This window comes from Zeus faber, assembly GCF_960531495.2.
Source record: "Zeus faber genome assembly, chromosome: 4".
NCBI lineage: Eukaryota > Metazoa > Chordata > Actinopteri > Zeiformes > Zeidae > Zeus > Zeus faber.
In genome coordinates, this window is record NC_137191.1 from 14,985,042 (window position 1) to 15,000,041 (window position 15,000).

At 48.1% G+C, this 15,000-nt stretch overlaps 3 protein-coding genes across 3 annotated transcripts in view; 2 read left to right on the forward strand and 1 right to left on the reverse strand.

The window, feature by feature from the left end:
- The window catches only part of LOC307229443 (GRB2-related adapter protein-like), a gene marked incomplete at both ends in the record, with an annotated part of 3,856 nt that extends 3,040 nt beyond the window's left edge, over window positions 1-816 (forward strand). The window contains 2 exons of the mRNA XM_079999443.1: window positions 222-501; window positions 637-816. Of these exons, the coding sequence (XP_079855569.1) occupies window positions 222-501; window positions 637-816 (460 nt within the window). The remainder of the gene's footprint in view (window positions 1-221; window positions 502-636) is intronic.
- Window positions 817-1,255: 439 nt separating this feature from the next.
- The window catches only part of slc5a10 (solute carrier family 5 member 10), a gene marked incomplete at its 5' end in the record, with an annotated part of 16,234 nt that continues 2,489 nt past the window's right edge, over window positions 1,256-15,000 (reverse strand). Inside the window, 9 exons of the mRNA XM_079998776.1 lie at window positions 1,256-2,140; window positions 2,305-2,401; window positions 3,062-3,277; window positions 4,737-4,905; window positions 5,389-5,539; window positions 5,650-5,757; window positions 12,841-12,976; window positions 14,430-14,635; window positions 14,714-14,794. Of these exons, the coding sequence (XP_079854902.1) occupies window positions 1,950-2,140; window positions 2,305-2,401; window positions 3,062-3,277; window positions 4,737-4,905; window positions 5,389-5,539; window positions 5,650-5,757; window positions 12,841-12,976; window positions 14,430-14,635; window positions 14,714-14,794 (1,355 nt within the window). The 3' untranslated portion in view covers window positions 1,256-1,949. The remainder of the gene's footprint in view (window positions 2,141-2,304; window positions 2,402-3,061; window positions 3,278-4,736; window positions 4,906-5,388; window positions 5,540-5,649; window positions 5,758-12,840; window positions 12,977-14,429; window positions 14,636-14,713; window positions 14,795-15,000) is intronic.
- Window positions 6,704-14,269, forward strand: fam83gb (family with sequence similarity 83 member Gb). Its single transcript, XM_079998773.1, has 5 exons — window positions 6,704-7,725; window positions 8,643-8,810; window positions 9,726-9,850; window positions 10,701-12,108; window positions 13,068-14,269. The coding sequence occupies exons 1-5, from the start codon at window positions 7,234-7,236 to the stop codon at window positions 13,437-13,439; spliced, it is 2,565 nt and encodes an 854-aa protein (XP_079854899.1). The 5' UTR covers window positions 6,704-7,233; the 3' UTR covers window positions 13,440-14,269.

The window sequence follows — 15,000 nt, forward strand, 5'->3', positions numbered from 1 at the left end:
ACTAAGAAACAGGTTGTGGAGCGTCAATAACCTTTTTTTCTCTTTGTTTTCTCTCTTGAGCTACATAACCGGCAAGTTTCCAGGACTTTCCCCGGGGCGCAGATGAGCTTTGCATTCCTGTCTTTTGCCTCTGCCCCCTTTCCTTTCAAAGCCATCAATCTCTCCTTCGCTGTCCGCCCCTCGCGCCCCCCCCGCCGCCCTCTCCCTCCCCCGGCCTGCAGCTACGGGGACATGGTGGAGCACTTCCGGGTCCTGGAAGGCGCGGGGCAGTACTGCATATGGGACGAGTCCTTCTGCTCCGTCAACCGGCTGGTGGACTTCTACAGGACGCACAGCATCGCCGTGGAGAGGGCGGTGTACCTGAGGGACCTGCCCTCCAACCCCTCCCGGAACCCCTACCCCAGCCCTTACAAGAGCAGGCCTCGGCGGTCCCTCCCCGGCCCCCGCCCCCCGCCTCACCCTTCCCACCCCGAGAGGGAGTCCTCTGTACAGCCGCTGGGGGTACGGCGCGCGCCGAAATGTGGTTTCATTCTACAGTGTGAGAAGTGCGAGTGGTTGGGTGTCTCTTCTGCCGTGACCATCCGCTCCGTCCCTCCCTTCAATTTTGTCTCCATGTCTCTTTGTGCGTCCCGGCAGATGCCCCGTCTGGCCCACGCCTTGTATGACTACGCTCCCTCCGACGCGGCCCACCTCCAGTTCCTGCGCGGCGACGTGATCGACCTGCTGGACTGTTCGGAGACGCTGAGCTGGACCGGCCGCTGCCGCGGGAGGATCGGGGTCTTCCCGCCGGAATACGTCCAACCTCTATTCCGCTGACGCTAAACCGACCGTGGATTTCACCATATCTGTTCCAAACTCAATGTGTGTCATCGACCTCGTTTGTTTGAACGGAACACTTCTCGTGGCCCCCGGGCGCAAGCCGCCCGCCAGAGTCGTACATGAGGGATAAGATCCTCGCTACATGTTTGAATTTGACCCCCCCTTCCGTCCAGCAGCTACCTGCCTCGTCCTGTCTTGCCCTTCCCGTCTCAAATCACAGGGATTCACAAAGAAATGAATACACAAGTTCATTATTGATGCAGAAATTAAATAAAGGGCGTCTCATTTCGTTGTAAATGATCTGAAGTGCGTTGCAGCTTTGATGCTGAAATCTCTGAATTTATTGAGGTATTAAAGTAATATATACAAAAAGATATATTTTAACAGGCACAATGTCTTGTTTGTAGTTTTTTTTTTTACAATACTGTTTTGTGCGTGATTTCCAAATAAAATCTATTTCAAAATCAAACTATGAGGACATATGTATAGGCTACATTATGCTCGCCAATAAACTAAGAATGACATTTATACAGTGTTTTATAAAGAAGTCTGTATTCTGTTTCACAAAACATGGTCACAACACAGATGCATTTACTCAAACACAAGATAAGGTAAAAATTAAACATTCAATCACTGAACATAATTCTAAATCATCTATATGGCTACACTGGCTACTTAAGCTCTAATGGTAAGGACGTATGACGGAATACTTAGTAATACTCAGTAGTAATGAATCTTACACAAAATAACATTTTTCTTCCTGGATAGTTAATAGATATAAACCTACAGAATGTAAACGAACACATTTTAGAAGTAACAAAAAAAAAAAAACTTAAAAAAAGCAAAGGCATTGCATTTTACTATGAATGGTGCTGTGAGTTCCAGTAGTAGATTATGTTTTTGTCTAATGCTGTATCTTATGCTGTCAGGCTTCACTACACATCACTCTCGCCATTGTTGTGTCCAAAATTCAAAAAGGAAATGAATGTTTCTTATGCCACCTTGACTTTTCATAGATCTACACCTCAGCCGGGTGGAAGGCAGACATGGTTGCTCTCTGATAAGACGGTTGGAGGGAGACGGGGGAGGTTTTGAGACGGTGTTGAAAGTGGTGTAAAGCGGGGGGCCGGTCAGGCAAAGTAGGCATAGAGGAAGATGTTGATGCTGACCAGCAGGAGGGCGTTGGCACAGCAGAACCGGGACCAAAACACACTCTCCCGGACGCTGGGGACTCTGGGGGAGGGCGTCGGCACTGACTGCTGCGCCGAGACGCACAGCCCCGATCCTCGACCGCACGTGGCTCTCCGCACCGGCTCAGACCCTGAGATCATCACATCACACGCACACACACAGACACACACACACACACACACACACCGACAGAGTTACAGGGATTACGGTGGCTCTGTCCCGTGGAGGGAGCGTGTTGGTGTGTAGAAGAGCATTACACTTTTATTATAAACGATGAACCATGAAACATCTTACCGTGGGCGGAGCTACGGCGGCTGACAGTGGACACTTTCTGCAGAGGAATCTCTTGCTGAACCTCCTCCGTCAGCGTCCACCAAGTGAGGTTGCAGAGCTGGGGGGAGGAGTCGTAATCAAACATGATCAGTCTACAAGCGCAAATTGGCTAAGTGGTAGTGTACATTATTAAAATTAGCTCCTGTCCTGGAATTTCCTGTTTGGAGCACAGTGGTCACCTTATCTCTCGAGACACCCGGAGCCAGGCTACTCGTAGTCTGTCCTACATCGCTGGAGACGGAGCCGTGAACCGAGGAGCAAACAACTCGGCGTGACTTCTTATTTCAGCGCATGACGCCGACGTGGAAGTTCCTCACAGTTGGCCGCCGGCTGACTCATAACCAATGTCATCTCAATTCGAGGATGGATGCTTTTGTGTGTAAGTGTGTCTATATACACGGACGACTTAACTGATGCATACCTCCATGAGACACTGAGCTTTATGAAAAGGGGATGTTTGATGTAGGCCCAGCGGCTTGAGGACCGTTGCCCCCATGACCCCTCTAAGCGGTAACCTGATCGATTCTGGACACTGGGCGCTCCTGGTTTTTCTTTGTAGGAAATACCCTTTCTGTCCTACCCTACAGCACCAACAAGTCAAAATTCAAGCGAATTCCGCCCCCCCCCAAAAAGAAATTTGAATTGACTTCCAGTCGTATTTTGTTTGTATACGGTAGCATCTCATCACTTTGTGTTTGCCCCCCCCGGGCACACAGACCTGTTCCTGGGTGGGCGGTGGCGTAAACAGCGTCACGGCGACCACCACGATGGCCGTGAGGCCGCAGAGCAGGATCGCAAAGTGGAGGTAGTGGACGCCGCGCAGCACCGCGGGGGCCGAGTCCACAACGCCGCATCTGGGAGGGGGGAAGGCGAACTCCAGCACCATCCGACACACGCCCACCACCAGCCCCACCATCAGGCCCCAGAAAGCGCCCTGCGGACACGCAGAAACACAGACTCTCTTGAACCTCCCCGAACGCGACACAAGACACATGCGTCTTGAGGACGCAGCGGGGGGAGGACCAGGCTCTTGGCACTCCTCCTTTCCCATAAAGATTATCTCGCGGCGCAGCGTCACCTCGGCCCAACACCGGCCCCGGACACGTGCGTCTGTCTCTCCCGCGTTACTCGTTCGTCGAAGAATGTGACCTGTGCGGTCACAAAAAAAACAAAAAACAATCGCAGCGAGCGGACATTCCTGCGCGTCTTTCTTGGTCGGTGCCGCTCTTTCACACCTTCCTCCAATTCCTCGCTTGAACTCTCGCTCGTCGTCTTTCATCACCAACACATTTTTTTTTCAGACCTTCCCGTTTCCTCTCGATCCACACCCCTTCTCTTGCCACTCCTCATTCCTCTCGGCCCGTTTGGTTTCCTTTTTTGTTTCTATCTCTGTTTCTTTCTTTCTTTCTTTCTTTCTTTCTTTCTTTCTTTCACAAGTTTAATCCAAAATCAGTGCTCAGACATTTAACAAATGTATGTTTTTTTAAATGGGGAAAAAAATGGGAAAAAAATCCTTTACAATTAGATCCTTCATTAAGGATACGAGTCTGGCTTAATAAATCTTAAATAAAGAAAAAGGAAATAGTGAATAAATAAATACATTAATAAATAGGTGAATAAATTAAACATTTCATTTTATTCAATACAATAAAATACATTTCAATGAATGTTATACAGCGTGAATAACTAAAGAAGACTGAGTCTCCAGTGCGTGTGTCAGCACCCTGTCTGGTTTAACGAGACCTTTGACTCCCCTGAGTCACCGCCAAAAACAATCGTAGCGTCTTCTGCGTCCAACCAGACGTGAAGCAGGCACTTTATGAAAGTCGTTGCCACATCTCAGACACTCTGAACATACTAATGTTTTTAACCGCCGACACACCGGCAGAGATTGGCTTTTGGCCACTTCAGACAGGGATTCCAACCCTCCTGACAATGCAGCGGGCCAGTCTGTGCACGTACTCTGGAGGCATTTCGCCATTTATTATTCGCCCTTAGCTTATACACACAAACACTTTAAAAACATTATCATTGTTCTTGGCACTCCGCTTTTCTAGAGTTTATCTCCCACCTCATCTGTCGTTCACTTATTTTCACTTATAGCTGATTCAGCTTTATCTGCACTGACAACCAGTGTTTAGATACTGCAGTGTAGGCGGCTGCATTCCAGGGGGAACCAAGAAATATACGCTTCCTTTTTTCCTTTTTGAGTCAGTAACACACACGCACACACTCTGAGTTAACGTTAAGCAGAGGAAGGACAAACATATTGCATCACTGAGCAATTGCAAAACAACTTTAATAGTTGATCTACATTATGTATTTAATTCAGAATAAGACATGGCGGGTTAAATTTTATATACAGTGTGAGTCAGAGCCTGAGTGTGTGTCACCTGTTCGTTGGTCCTCTTCCAGAACACAGCGAGTGTGAAGACGGCGGTGACGGGGGGAGCCAGGTAGCTGGTGACTGACTGGATGTAAACATAGAGCTGGCCGCTGTTGGCGGACTGCAGGATGGGGATCCACACCACACTCACCACCACCAAGATCACCGTCACAATCCTGGGACACACACACATACACACTTTATGAAATAAAGTGGTACCTCGACTTACGACTGCATCGACTTACGACTAATCCAAGACACGAGTAGCGATAGTCGCGAAAATTGGTATCGACTTGCAGCCGACTGCTCCAAGATAGGACTGTGGAAATTTGCAGTTGGCGCGTCGGCCGCCAGTCAGCAGTCAGTCAGCGGGCAACCTACATCGTGTGTGCACGAAGTTCGTGGCCTATCCATATTTTTTTCATATTTACTGTGTTTGTGCTGTGTATTTTGTTTATTTTTACCCTTCATGATTTCATAATTTATATGGGAAAAATTGCTTAGACATACGACTGTTTTAACATACGACCGTTCTTATAGAACGAATTACAGTTGTAAGTCGAGGTATCACTGTATACACTTCAAAACTCTTCAAATAGACACATAAGCATATATTCCAAAATAAACAACTTCATCCCCGCATGAGTGGCCATACCTACCTGCCGACCAATAGGAGCTCTTTCTCAGAGGCGTGTGGGCGGTGCTTCTTCCAGATGTCCATTGTGAAGAGCGTGGAGCTGCTGTTAAAGATGGAGGTCAAGGAGGACATCAGCGCCGCCATCATCACTGCTATCATCAGTCCCCGTAGGCCTGCAACACACGAACGCACAGGCACACACACACACACACACACACACAACTAATTGAAACCGATCAAACCAACATTAAGGGAAGGTATATAGTGTTAGGCTTTGTCTCACCACTAGGCATCAGTTCAATGACCAGTGTGGGGAAGGCGAGGTTGGAGCATCCCACCTCTGCTCCACACACACGGACACACTCCTCAGGATCTACACACCCCACAGTGTCTGGAACAGACAAATATAGACATACAGTATGTCACTCATACGCACACTCGAGCGCACAGGCAAGCATGGCCATATTAGCGTAACACCCCCCGGTAAAAGTGCTATCTTATCCCATCCTCCACACCACACACACACAGACACAAAAATGTGGCTATGACGACATGTGTGTGAGATACACAAATGTGATAATGTGGTACAGTATATATTTCATGTATTACACATATTTTAAGACATGGCTTTTATTTTTCTCAACACCTCATATTGCAGGTTTAGATTGATAATGGGAAATGGGAAATAAAACAATACAAAAAAGTATATATATTACACACACATATAAATACTTTTTTTGTATTTTTTTACATATATACATGTATGTATATATGTACATATATGTACATATATACACACATACATACATCTACACTTCTATCTCTACTTACTTATATATATATATATATATATATATATATATATATATATGTGTGTGTGTGTGTGTGTGTGTGTGTGTGTGTGTGTGTGTGTGTGTGTGTGTGAACAATCAAGTGTAAGTTTGTTGGAACTGTGTATATATATTTAATTATTAGTTCTTGGTCATTTAAAGACGTTATGATGAGCCACTGTACAAAGTTGTATTTATATATTTGTAAGTGAGTTCAAATGGGAACACTTTCACCCAGTCCGTCCAGGACAGTGGGAGGGGTTTGTAACCACCGGACACTCCGCCTTTCAGCTCCGGCAAACGGGCTTCCGTTGACGAATTCCAGGGTCACGTTCCCGTCTGCCAGACTTAATCAGCTTCGTCTGGACCGCTGACGCGGAGGTTTCTTTTCTCCGGATCGAAACAAAAGAAAAAAGTAATGAAACATCGGTACCAGATGGGGACAGACGACGTTGGATCGAAGTTACGTTGTCCCCCCCCCCCCCCTCTTTCCGAAGGATTGACGTTTTGAAGTTGGAAAGTTGTGGAGAACTGGACGAAAAACGTGGCGTCGGCGCTCACATTTAACAGGGGCGAGCGGAACGCACCACGTCGGGCGGCTTGTAGAGGCGTTATCTCAGGACCCGGCGATTTAAATAACAGACTCACAGGCAGATGGAGACGAGCGGTTTGTGAGTCATCTTCCCCAGACACCCGAGGCTCTTTCCGGGTCTCTACCTTCGGCTGGCACCGTTAGCTGCGGCATAGGTGTGGCGCTTTGTTCTGCTCTCACCTGTAGAAGTTGTGTGTGTCAGTTATCTAAGGGTTGGGTTGAGCGCTTTCCCCGCCGGGACTGTATCCTGTACCGGGGGACAGAAACGCACCACGGTCGCCCAAGTGAGGAAGTTCTCCTGGACATGGATACCTCGTGGCACTCGGTGAATGGCACCTCTTCCCCGGTCTGACCGTCGGACATCTCCGACTACCAGCGGAACGTGGGTCAGGGAGGGCGGCCCGTTAAACCACTCGTTGACCGGTGAGTTCCGGTGACGGTCGCCATGGCGCTGTCCCAGATCCAGTGTCTGGACGACCACCACGTCAACTGGCGCGTCAGCGAGGGCAAGCCGGAGTTCTTCTACAGCGAGGACCAGCGGCTGGCGCTGGAGGCGCTGCTGTACGCGGGGCGAGAGGGCTTCGCGGAGAGCCTCGACGCGCGCGGCACCCGGGGCTTCCTCTCGGAGCCGGAGCTGGAGCGGATCACGCGCACGGCGGAGGCCTACCGACCCGGGTTCGAGCACCCGCCCAAACCGGAGGCGGCGGGCGCGGGGAACGTCACCCCGGGGTCCGCGGAGGACGGCGGCGACGGCGCGGTGTCGCTCCAGTACTGGCCGGACCGCTCCGAGGGCTCGGTGGCGGAGCTGGACCTGGGCTGGCCCGACGCCATCTCCTACCGCGGGGTCACGCGGGTCGCCGTGCACACGCAGCCGCCCACGGAGGGACACACGCACATCAAGGAGGTGGTGCGCAAGAGTATTGCGTTGGCACAGAAGGTAAAGTGTGTAAAGTGGGTCCCGTAACTTTTGTTTATGACAGCGTCAGACTCGGGCCCGGCAAATATAATTGTTAACTGAATTAAGCATTAAAGCCCATGTTCACACGGTTATTACCCAGCTCTGTACTGTAATGCTCCTTTTCCACGATGATTGTTTCTATACAAGAAATAAATAAAGACATTCAGCGTCAACCCCCCTTGAGCCTTGCACAACGACCCATGGTTTGGAATCCGTGCTTTGGCTTTACAGTGTGTTTGACTCTGTGGTGTTGACTGGGATGTTGATGGAGACTGGGGCTCTGTGTTCATCTCACCCTGTGTTTCTTTCATGGATTTCTTACAATGCACATAAGCCACATAAGAATTATAAGGCTCTGACATCACACGCCCAATGCCAATATGCTCTGTCACCTAAAGGAATGTGTGTATGGAATATAACCATACTTTATTTCCCTACATTGCGGTCCTGTGCTGAGCGCCATTTTACAAGCTCTGTGTTTTTCGACCAATAAAAACAGCAGCCAGCTGTCGACGTCCAACACGTTGACTCGGTATTACCCAGCAACGAGGGCTGACCTCTCCACACTGGTGTGGCCTCGCCGAACACAGTGCTGTGTTCAGAGTGTCACGCGCAGCCTCAATTGAATCGGTAGAACACAGTCGCTTCTGCCAGCTCACAAAGCATGTCCCCGTCACGGGACAGCAACAAAGACAATGTCCTGTTCCACGCCTCAACAAATATGACCTTTTCCCATGTCGCTTTTTTTTTTTTTTTTTTTACGCTCTTGAGTTTCAAATGGCTTTGATGAAATAGATAACGCCTTAATTGAACCCACACGCTCAAGCCCGGAAAAACACAGCAGTTCCTCTTTTCCCTAATGTGCAGCTTCTGTGTGCGTGTGTGTGTTTGTTCAGGTGATCGCGGTGGTGATGGATGTGTTCACAGATGTAGATATCTTTCGGGACCTGCTGGACGCCGCGTTCAAACGTAAAGTCCCCGTTTACATCATTATCGACCAGGCGGCCGTCCCGTGCTTCCTGTCCATGTGCGGCAGAGCAGATATGCACCGGGGACACCTAAAGGTATATACACGCACACACACACGCTTGCACACCTAGGGGATGTTTCAATGAGAAGGCAGAAAGGCTGGCGGAACTCCCTTGTGCATGATAAACATACATAACTTGCTCGTACTGTTATTTCAAAGTGAATTTGAAAGTGTTTTGAAAACTTGCGGGGCCGCCCAATTTGGGGAGTTTTAAACCGCAAGCCAAACACGAGACTCGTGCGGTGCCTCATGCTCGTTTCTGGCCCTGGGCTTAATCTACATGTCAAATATTGGCTCCATTTCTGAAGGGAACTAGTCTCGTCAGTAATGGTTAATTAAATATTTTGGTGAAGTTTCTCGAAGCAGCCCTACAGTATTGATGTCCAGCACATTCATATTTGTGCTGCAAGCAATTAGACATGACCACATTAGCCACACACACACACGCGCACACACGCACACACACGCACACACTGGAGTCTCTGCTTCATGTGATCTGTAATTGATCTCTCTTGAGCTTAATCCTCTCTCAGGCTCATCTCTCTGTGTCCTTTTGTCCTTTCTTATCTTTTAAAATCATTTTATTTATGATTTCCTCTGGCTCTACCGTGACATTTGGCGGAGAATTTGTACAGGCTCTGAGCCGCCTTGAACCACACCCTCGTCACACCAGGGCCGAAGACAAATACCGAAGGGCGTGTCATGCATGTATATGTAAACACATACTCAACGTGTTTTAGCCTGCAAAGACGGGGAGCACGAAGTTACTGTGGTTTAAATGGAGAAAGAAAGGGACTCTCCTGTTCTCTGCCTCCCCCCTAATCTCTTCTCTCACCATTACCCCCCTTTCGTGCAGTAAAAACTCCCTTTGCCCTTCACTGTCATCCACTGAAACTTGTCTTTTCATTACATTGTGTGTGTGTGTTTTGTGTTTTCTGTGCCCGTATAGAACCTGCGTGTGCGTTGCTGTGGTGGAGTGGAGTTCTACACCCGTTCCGCTCAGAAGGTACGGGGCTCCCTGAGCCAGAAGTTCCTCCTGGTCGACGGAGACAAGGCCATCTCTGGATCGTATAGGTGGGTGGGACACGCATTATGCTAATATGCTTTGTTTTTCTGTAGGTGTTTTCCACGAATGTTGGTGTGTGTCACTAGGCCTCGCTGATGGTTCTGGTTGGTTTCTCTGTACTTGTATACTGAATCTTTCAAAATTAAAAGGCAAAATAAACGTATCATAAAATAACCAAAATACAACAGAAAATCCAAAGAAAAATGGTTTTATTTTAAGACAGAGGTAATGCAAACATGCTTTTCTGCCTACTTCCGATTCGATGATAGCTGGCTGGGGGTCAGGTTTATATACAGTTTATTCACTCTGTCTATTTAGTTGAAATATTCCGCTCTTTATAATCAATAAATTGTTCATATTATCTTTTTTTTCTTTTTTTTTTTTTTTACCAGTGTTGCTTTCATACATCCTGTACTTGCATAAACCCCATTGTTCATACCTCTGTCAAACCTAATTCAATATAAATGAAGTTCAATGTAACTGAATCTAACCTAATCTCATTAAGTATTATATCACTCATTAAATGTGTAGAGCAGCACAGAACACGTGTGCTGCTGTGCTATGTTATTGAACACCATATGTGATGGATAACTCCCTAATATACTAACTGGTGCTCTAATAAACGAAACTAAAATGAAGCCGCAATACCGGAATTCAAAACAAACAAGTCCCGGAATAAGTATGATAAAGGGGGATAAAATAAAGGAGAAAGGACAACACCGGGAAATGGGGGATTGTGGACGGATATTGAAGCTGACCCACAGCGTTGCAGCCACTCTAGGAGCACAGTAGTTTCAGGTTGGCAGGCACCAAACAAAACAAGTTAAAAAAAAAATCTGCCTGTTCTTGTTTTTCCAGCTTCACCTGGTCATCTTCTCGTCTGGATCGTAACCTCATCACTGTGATAACAGGACAGGCGGTGGAGACCTTTGACATACAGTTCCGTGACCTTTTCCTGACCTCTAGGGGCGTGTCCCTCTCTAAGGTTTCCCTGGCGGAGGAACCGATGCCCGATATTGTTCCTCAAGCTGCTCCCGTTCCAGTCTCGGCCGCCATTGCCAGGAAACTCATTAACCCCAAGTATGCTCTGGTTACCACGGGAAACCATGCAAGCCTTGCCTCGTCCGACCAAAACTCTAGCAACAAGAATTCTGCCGGCCAAAATCCCACGGGGCTCAGACTGATCAAAGGGCGTATTAAGGAGACCGTGGAAGGCCCACCCCTACACCCTGGTTTAGCTCACTTGGAGAAAGCATACCTGATCCCCTACTTGCCGACCTGGCCCGAGCCAGATCCCCCGAGCGACGTGATTGGCTTCATCAACATCAGAGATGACAAACGGGCCAATCAGGTTCACTTGCAGAGGTCAGAGAGGTTTGAGGTCAGCCAGGCGATACGATTCAGCTCTCCCTTCACGCCACCCGCCAAGACCGACGCACACGCCGCAGGTCAGGCCGAAGAGGCTGCAGATGCAGCCACGCACCCCTCCAAAAGTGAAGAGGCCCCTTCTCCCCTGACTGAGTCCAACACACAGCCCAGTGTACAGCAACACACATCCAAAAATACGGAACACACCGATGAGAGGGATTCCAGTGCCTCTCCTCAGCAGCCCAACACGCCTCAAGCAAAGCGCACACGCAACACCAATTCACACCCCAAAAAATCTGAGACCCAAGACGCTATCGCTTTACAGCCTAAAGAGACTTCTCAACAAGCTCCAGAGGCGGAAGCAGCTGCCCGTCCTTTGGCCCCGCCTATTCCCAAACCTCGTACCTTGCAGCTTGTTATAGACCCCTCAGGACAGTCTTGCCAACCACAGGTCAGCCTTATAAAAAAAAACCAATCAGACCCCCCGGCTTGTTCACCCGAAGTGCAAATACAGGAGGATCCAGAACCTGTCCGTGGCCACGGCCAATCAGAGGAGGCGGGAAAGGACAGTGAGAGTAATGGGGAGGGGAGTCAAGATAGCACCAAAGTTATTTGTGACCCAGCAGCCAATGACAATCCCTCCAGCGATTCCACAGGGTCGGATGAGTTCTACGACTGTAGTGCGCCGGAAACAAGCGACGCTCTGGCCAATGGGGTCAAGACGGGGTCAGGCCGGGGGCATCGCCAAGGAGACGGCATCAACGTCATGGCCCGCCTGTCCCAAAGCATGCTGGACCTCCGAGCACCGTGTCCCTCGGAAGACAGCATGGCCCTTCTCTACCAGTCGCAGCAGCTTCGTAGACAGGCGCACCAATCGCCACACAGGCACATAGGACAGGTGAGGTCCAGTGGCTTCATGACTTTTATTTTTCACTTAAAAGGCAAACTGTGAATTTGTCCCCCATGTATGAGATGTCATCTTCAGCCTTTACCGTACTGAACTGGCAGTATGTGTTAACAAAACAAAACAAACTACTTTCGCCTACCAGCGCCTCTGTGTGTGATATGTTTTTGAGTGGTTCTGCGGTGTCCCTCAAACATGTAGGCATGTTTGCGGCGCTATTTAAAATATTTGATGAAACATTTTGTTCATGTACAGTTGAGTTGGTAATGGTGGATTATTTGGCAAGAACCACAAAGAAGTCATTCTCAAACAAGAGTAAACCTCAGTTTGGTGGGAGCAGAAATACTACATAGTTTGACTTTTAATATATACAATTAGATGTAAATGTGTGTTGTTTTCCTTAGTTCCCTTTTTAATACTCAATGAAGGCATAAGCATTCTATTTGAGCAGGCGACACAACAAATATCTAACCGTGAGTGTAGAGGTTCCAAAATTGTAATTCCAATGAAATCTGTGTTGATGTGAATGATGGAAGTTTTTATTGGCTTCTGAGTAAGGCGCAGACAGACACACACCTTGATTCTTACTTTTAACAATTGTTGGACTGGTTGGTACATGGGCAAGTTACCACCTGTATAAATTAACTAATAACTTTGAATGTGAAGGAAAGCGTGCGCGTGTGTGCGCGTGTGTGTGTGTGTGTGCCCGCCCGCCCGCTCACTCACCTGGATATAGGGCTCGGCTGATCATGCCGGGGAGGATGATGAATATAAAAGGCAGCATCTTCAGATAGGCAGCCAGGATCGAAGCTCCTTTCACGTGGCTCATGTTCTTAGCAGACAGCGAGCGTTGAACAATCACCTGTACACAGAGACACACACGAAAACTTCATCCTTTTATGACTACACTGTACATCTTATTTACGTCCATCTCCATCTGCTCTTTCCTCCAGCTCTTCCAGGCCTCCAGGTCTCCAGATCGTGAAGGGCAGATGATAAGAGCTAAAGTTATCCTCGCCAAACCAGGAAGTTTTCCCCGGGCCCCTGGAGCATCGGGCCCTGTGATTGGAGGTCACCGCTACTGGCAGGATGCCACTCTGCAGACAGACAGTGGCCGCACGTGCCAGGAAGGCCGATCTGGCCGGTCGCCGCGCCGACACAGCCCCGGCTGTAGGAAGTCTGGGCAGGGCTGCCCCCAGCCACCGCCCAACCCGGCGGGGGTGCTCGGAGTTTCCTTCTCAAAACTGACCAATCTGCGACACCTGAGAGCGCGCGGCGGCGGGTCACAGAAGAGAACGACTCACAGCAACAAAGATGTCAGTTAGAACAATTTACCTCCTTAAAAGTACACATACTCACCTGTCTTAAATAACTTCAAGGAGGTGAATAATGAATGAGGCAGTGAACTGCAGTGAATAATCTCAAGTACGGAGTGAACTCTTTCTCTGCTACGTCAGATTTCATTTTCAAGTATTTAAGTTATAAAATGACTGGTGTTTAAAGTCACACCAAGGCCTGCCAGGAGTTAAGTCACCAGTATACTCACAACCAAACAGAACCTTATTTTAGCAAAACATACGTTATTAGAACAACCAGCGAACTAAAAGACCGTTCTCTGGCATATCGGCCGCTCCCTTTTTTTAAATGGGTCCAAATTTCATGCGGTTGGCTGCATCACGGTTGATCAGCCGGGGACAGTTTGACTTTCTTTTCTGGAGCATTTCCAAACGGTGTCGTCACTTTCTACTGAGAATACTGACAACAGTGTTTTCGCCAAAAGTTCTTTCTCTGTTTGTAGTATACAGCCTACTTTAGTAGTCCGCTGATAAACTAATGTTTCCGGTAACTTAATAATGTCATGTTTGCAAGCTTAAAATGGTTGTTGCTTATTGGGTAGTTACTGATACTTGTCTGGAATACTTTTAACTCGCAACACAGACGAAAAGCATGACCAGGGACTCTGGTTATTCGTACTTTAATGTGTTTCCGGTGGTGTTGGTATGGGCCGTGTATTTGATCTTTTTATAACATTTGGTAGGTGAAACAGATGGATAACAGACATTAAGAAACGGATGGAAACAAAAACATATCAAAAATTGATGTCGGACCAAAAGTACTGTAAATTAATGCAATGTAAATAAATACATGTGTTGTTGCTAAGACCCAGTTTATTTGTTTGCCTCAGTTATTAAACATTTAAACAAAGAGCCCGAATTCCCATAGAGCCCATTTCTTAATGTGTGACTTCGGGTGGTGTTCCGAGCGTTCTTCAATCATATTGGAGTGTGACACCTGATGTGTATGTGTATGTATACCTGGTCTGTACACCAGTACCAGGTTGCCAGGATGGTGAGGCCCAGGGTCATGCCCGGCCAAGGAAGGTCTCCGGTGGTGGCGTCCCGAAACAAGTGCATGGCGTCCTCGCGGGGCAGGTGACAGGTGCTGTTGGGGATGATCTTACTGGGCACCGCTGTGCTGTACACCCGCTCCAGGTTATCGTAGCCGCCAATCTTGTTGAAGGCTGCGAACCGCAAACGTACAATCAAGGGCGGCGCGATCCGGTGATAATCACCGCATGGTTGCTTGTGCTCATTTGTACCTGTGATGGTGAGGATGATTGCTCCTATTATCATGATGACAGTTTGCAGAGTGTCGGTGTAGATCACAGCAGCGAGTCCACCTGGAGAAACAAATTGTACAAGCATCAGTACTGAGGATGGTTTAGGAAGTAAAAGATTGTTTCCAACCTGCGTCCAGCACATCAGTCCAAAAAGCTCATACTATATCACAGTCAGTTGTATTATGATATGACTTCTGTATAAGACGTTATGTTACATTTAATTTATCTTATTATCCGAAGAAGATGTATATCAATCTGTAATATCT

What these genes read in the sequence shown, in the direction of transcription:
- fam83gb (XM_079998773.1), top strand. Translation starts at nt 7,234, where the DNA reads ATGGCGCTGTCCCAGATCCAGTGTCTGGACGACCACCACGTCAACTGG. An exon ending in TGCACCGGGGACACCTAAAG is followed by an intron (nt 8,811 to 9,725) that starts GTATATACACGC and finishes GTGCCCGTATAG; the next exon opens with AACCTGCGTGTGCGTTGCTG. An exon ending in CACACAGGCACATAGGACAG is followed by an intron (nt 12,109 to 13,067) that starts GTGAGGTCCAGT and finishes TCTTTCCTCCAG; the next exon opens with CTCTTCCAGGCCTCCAGGTC.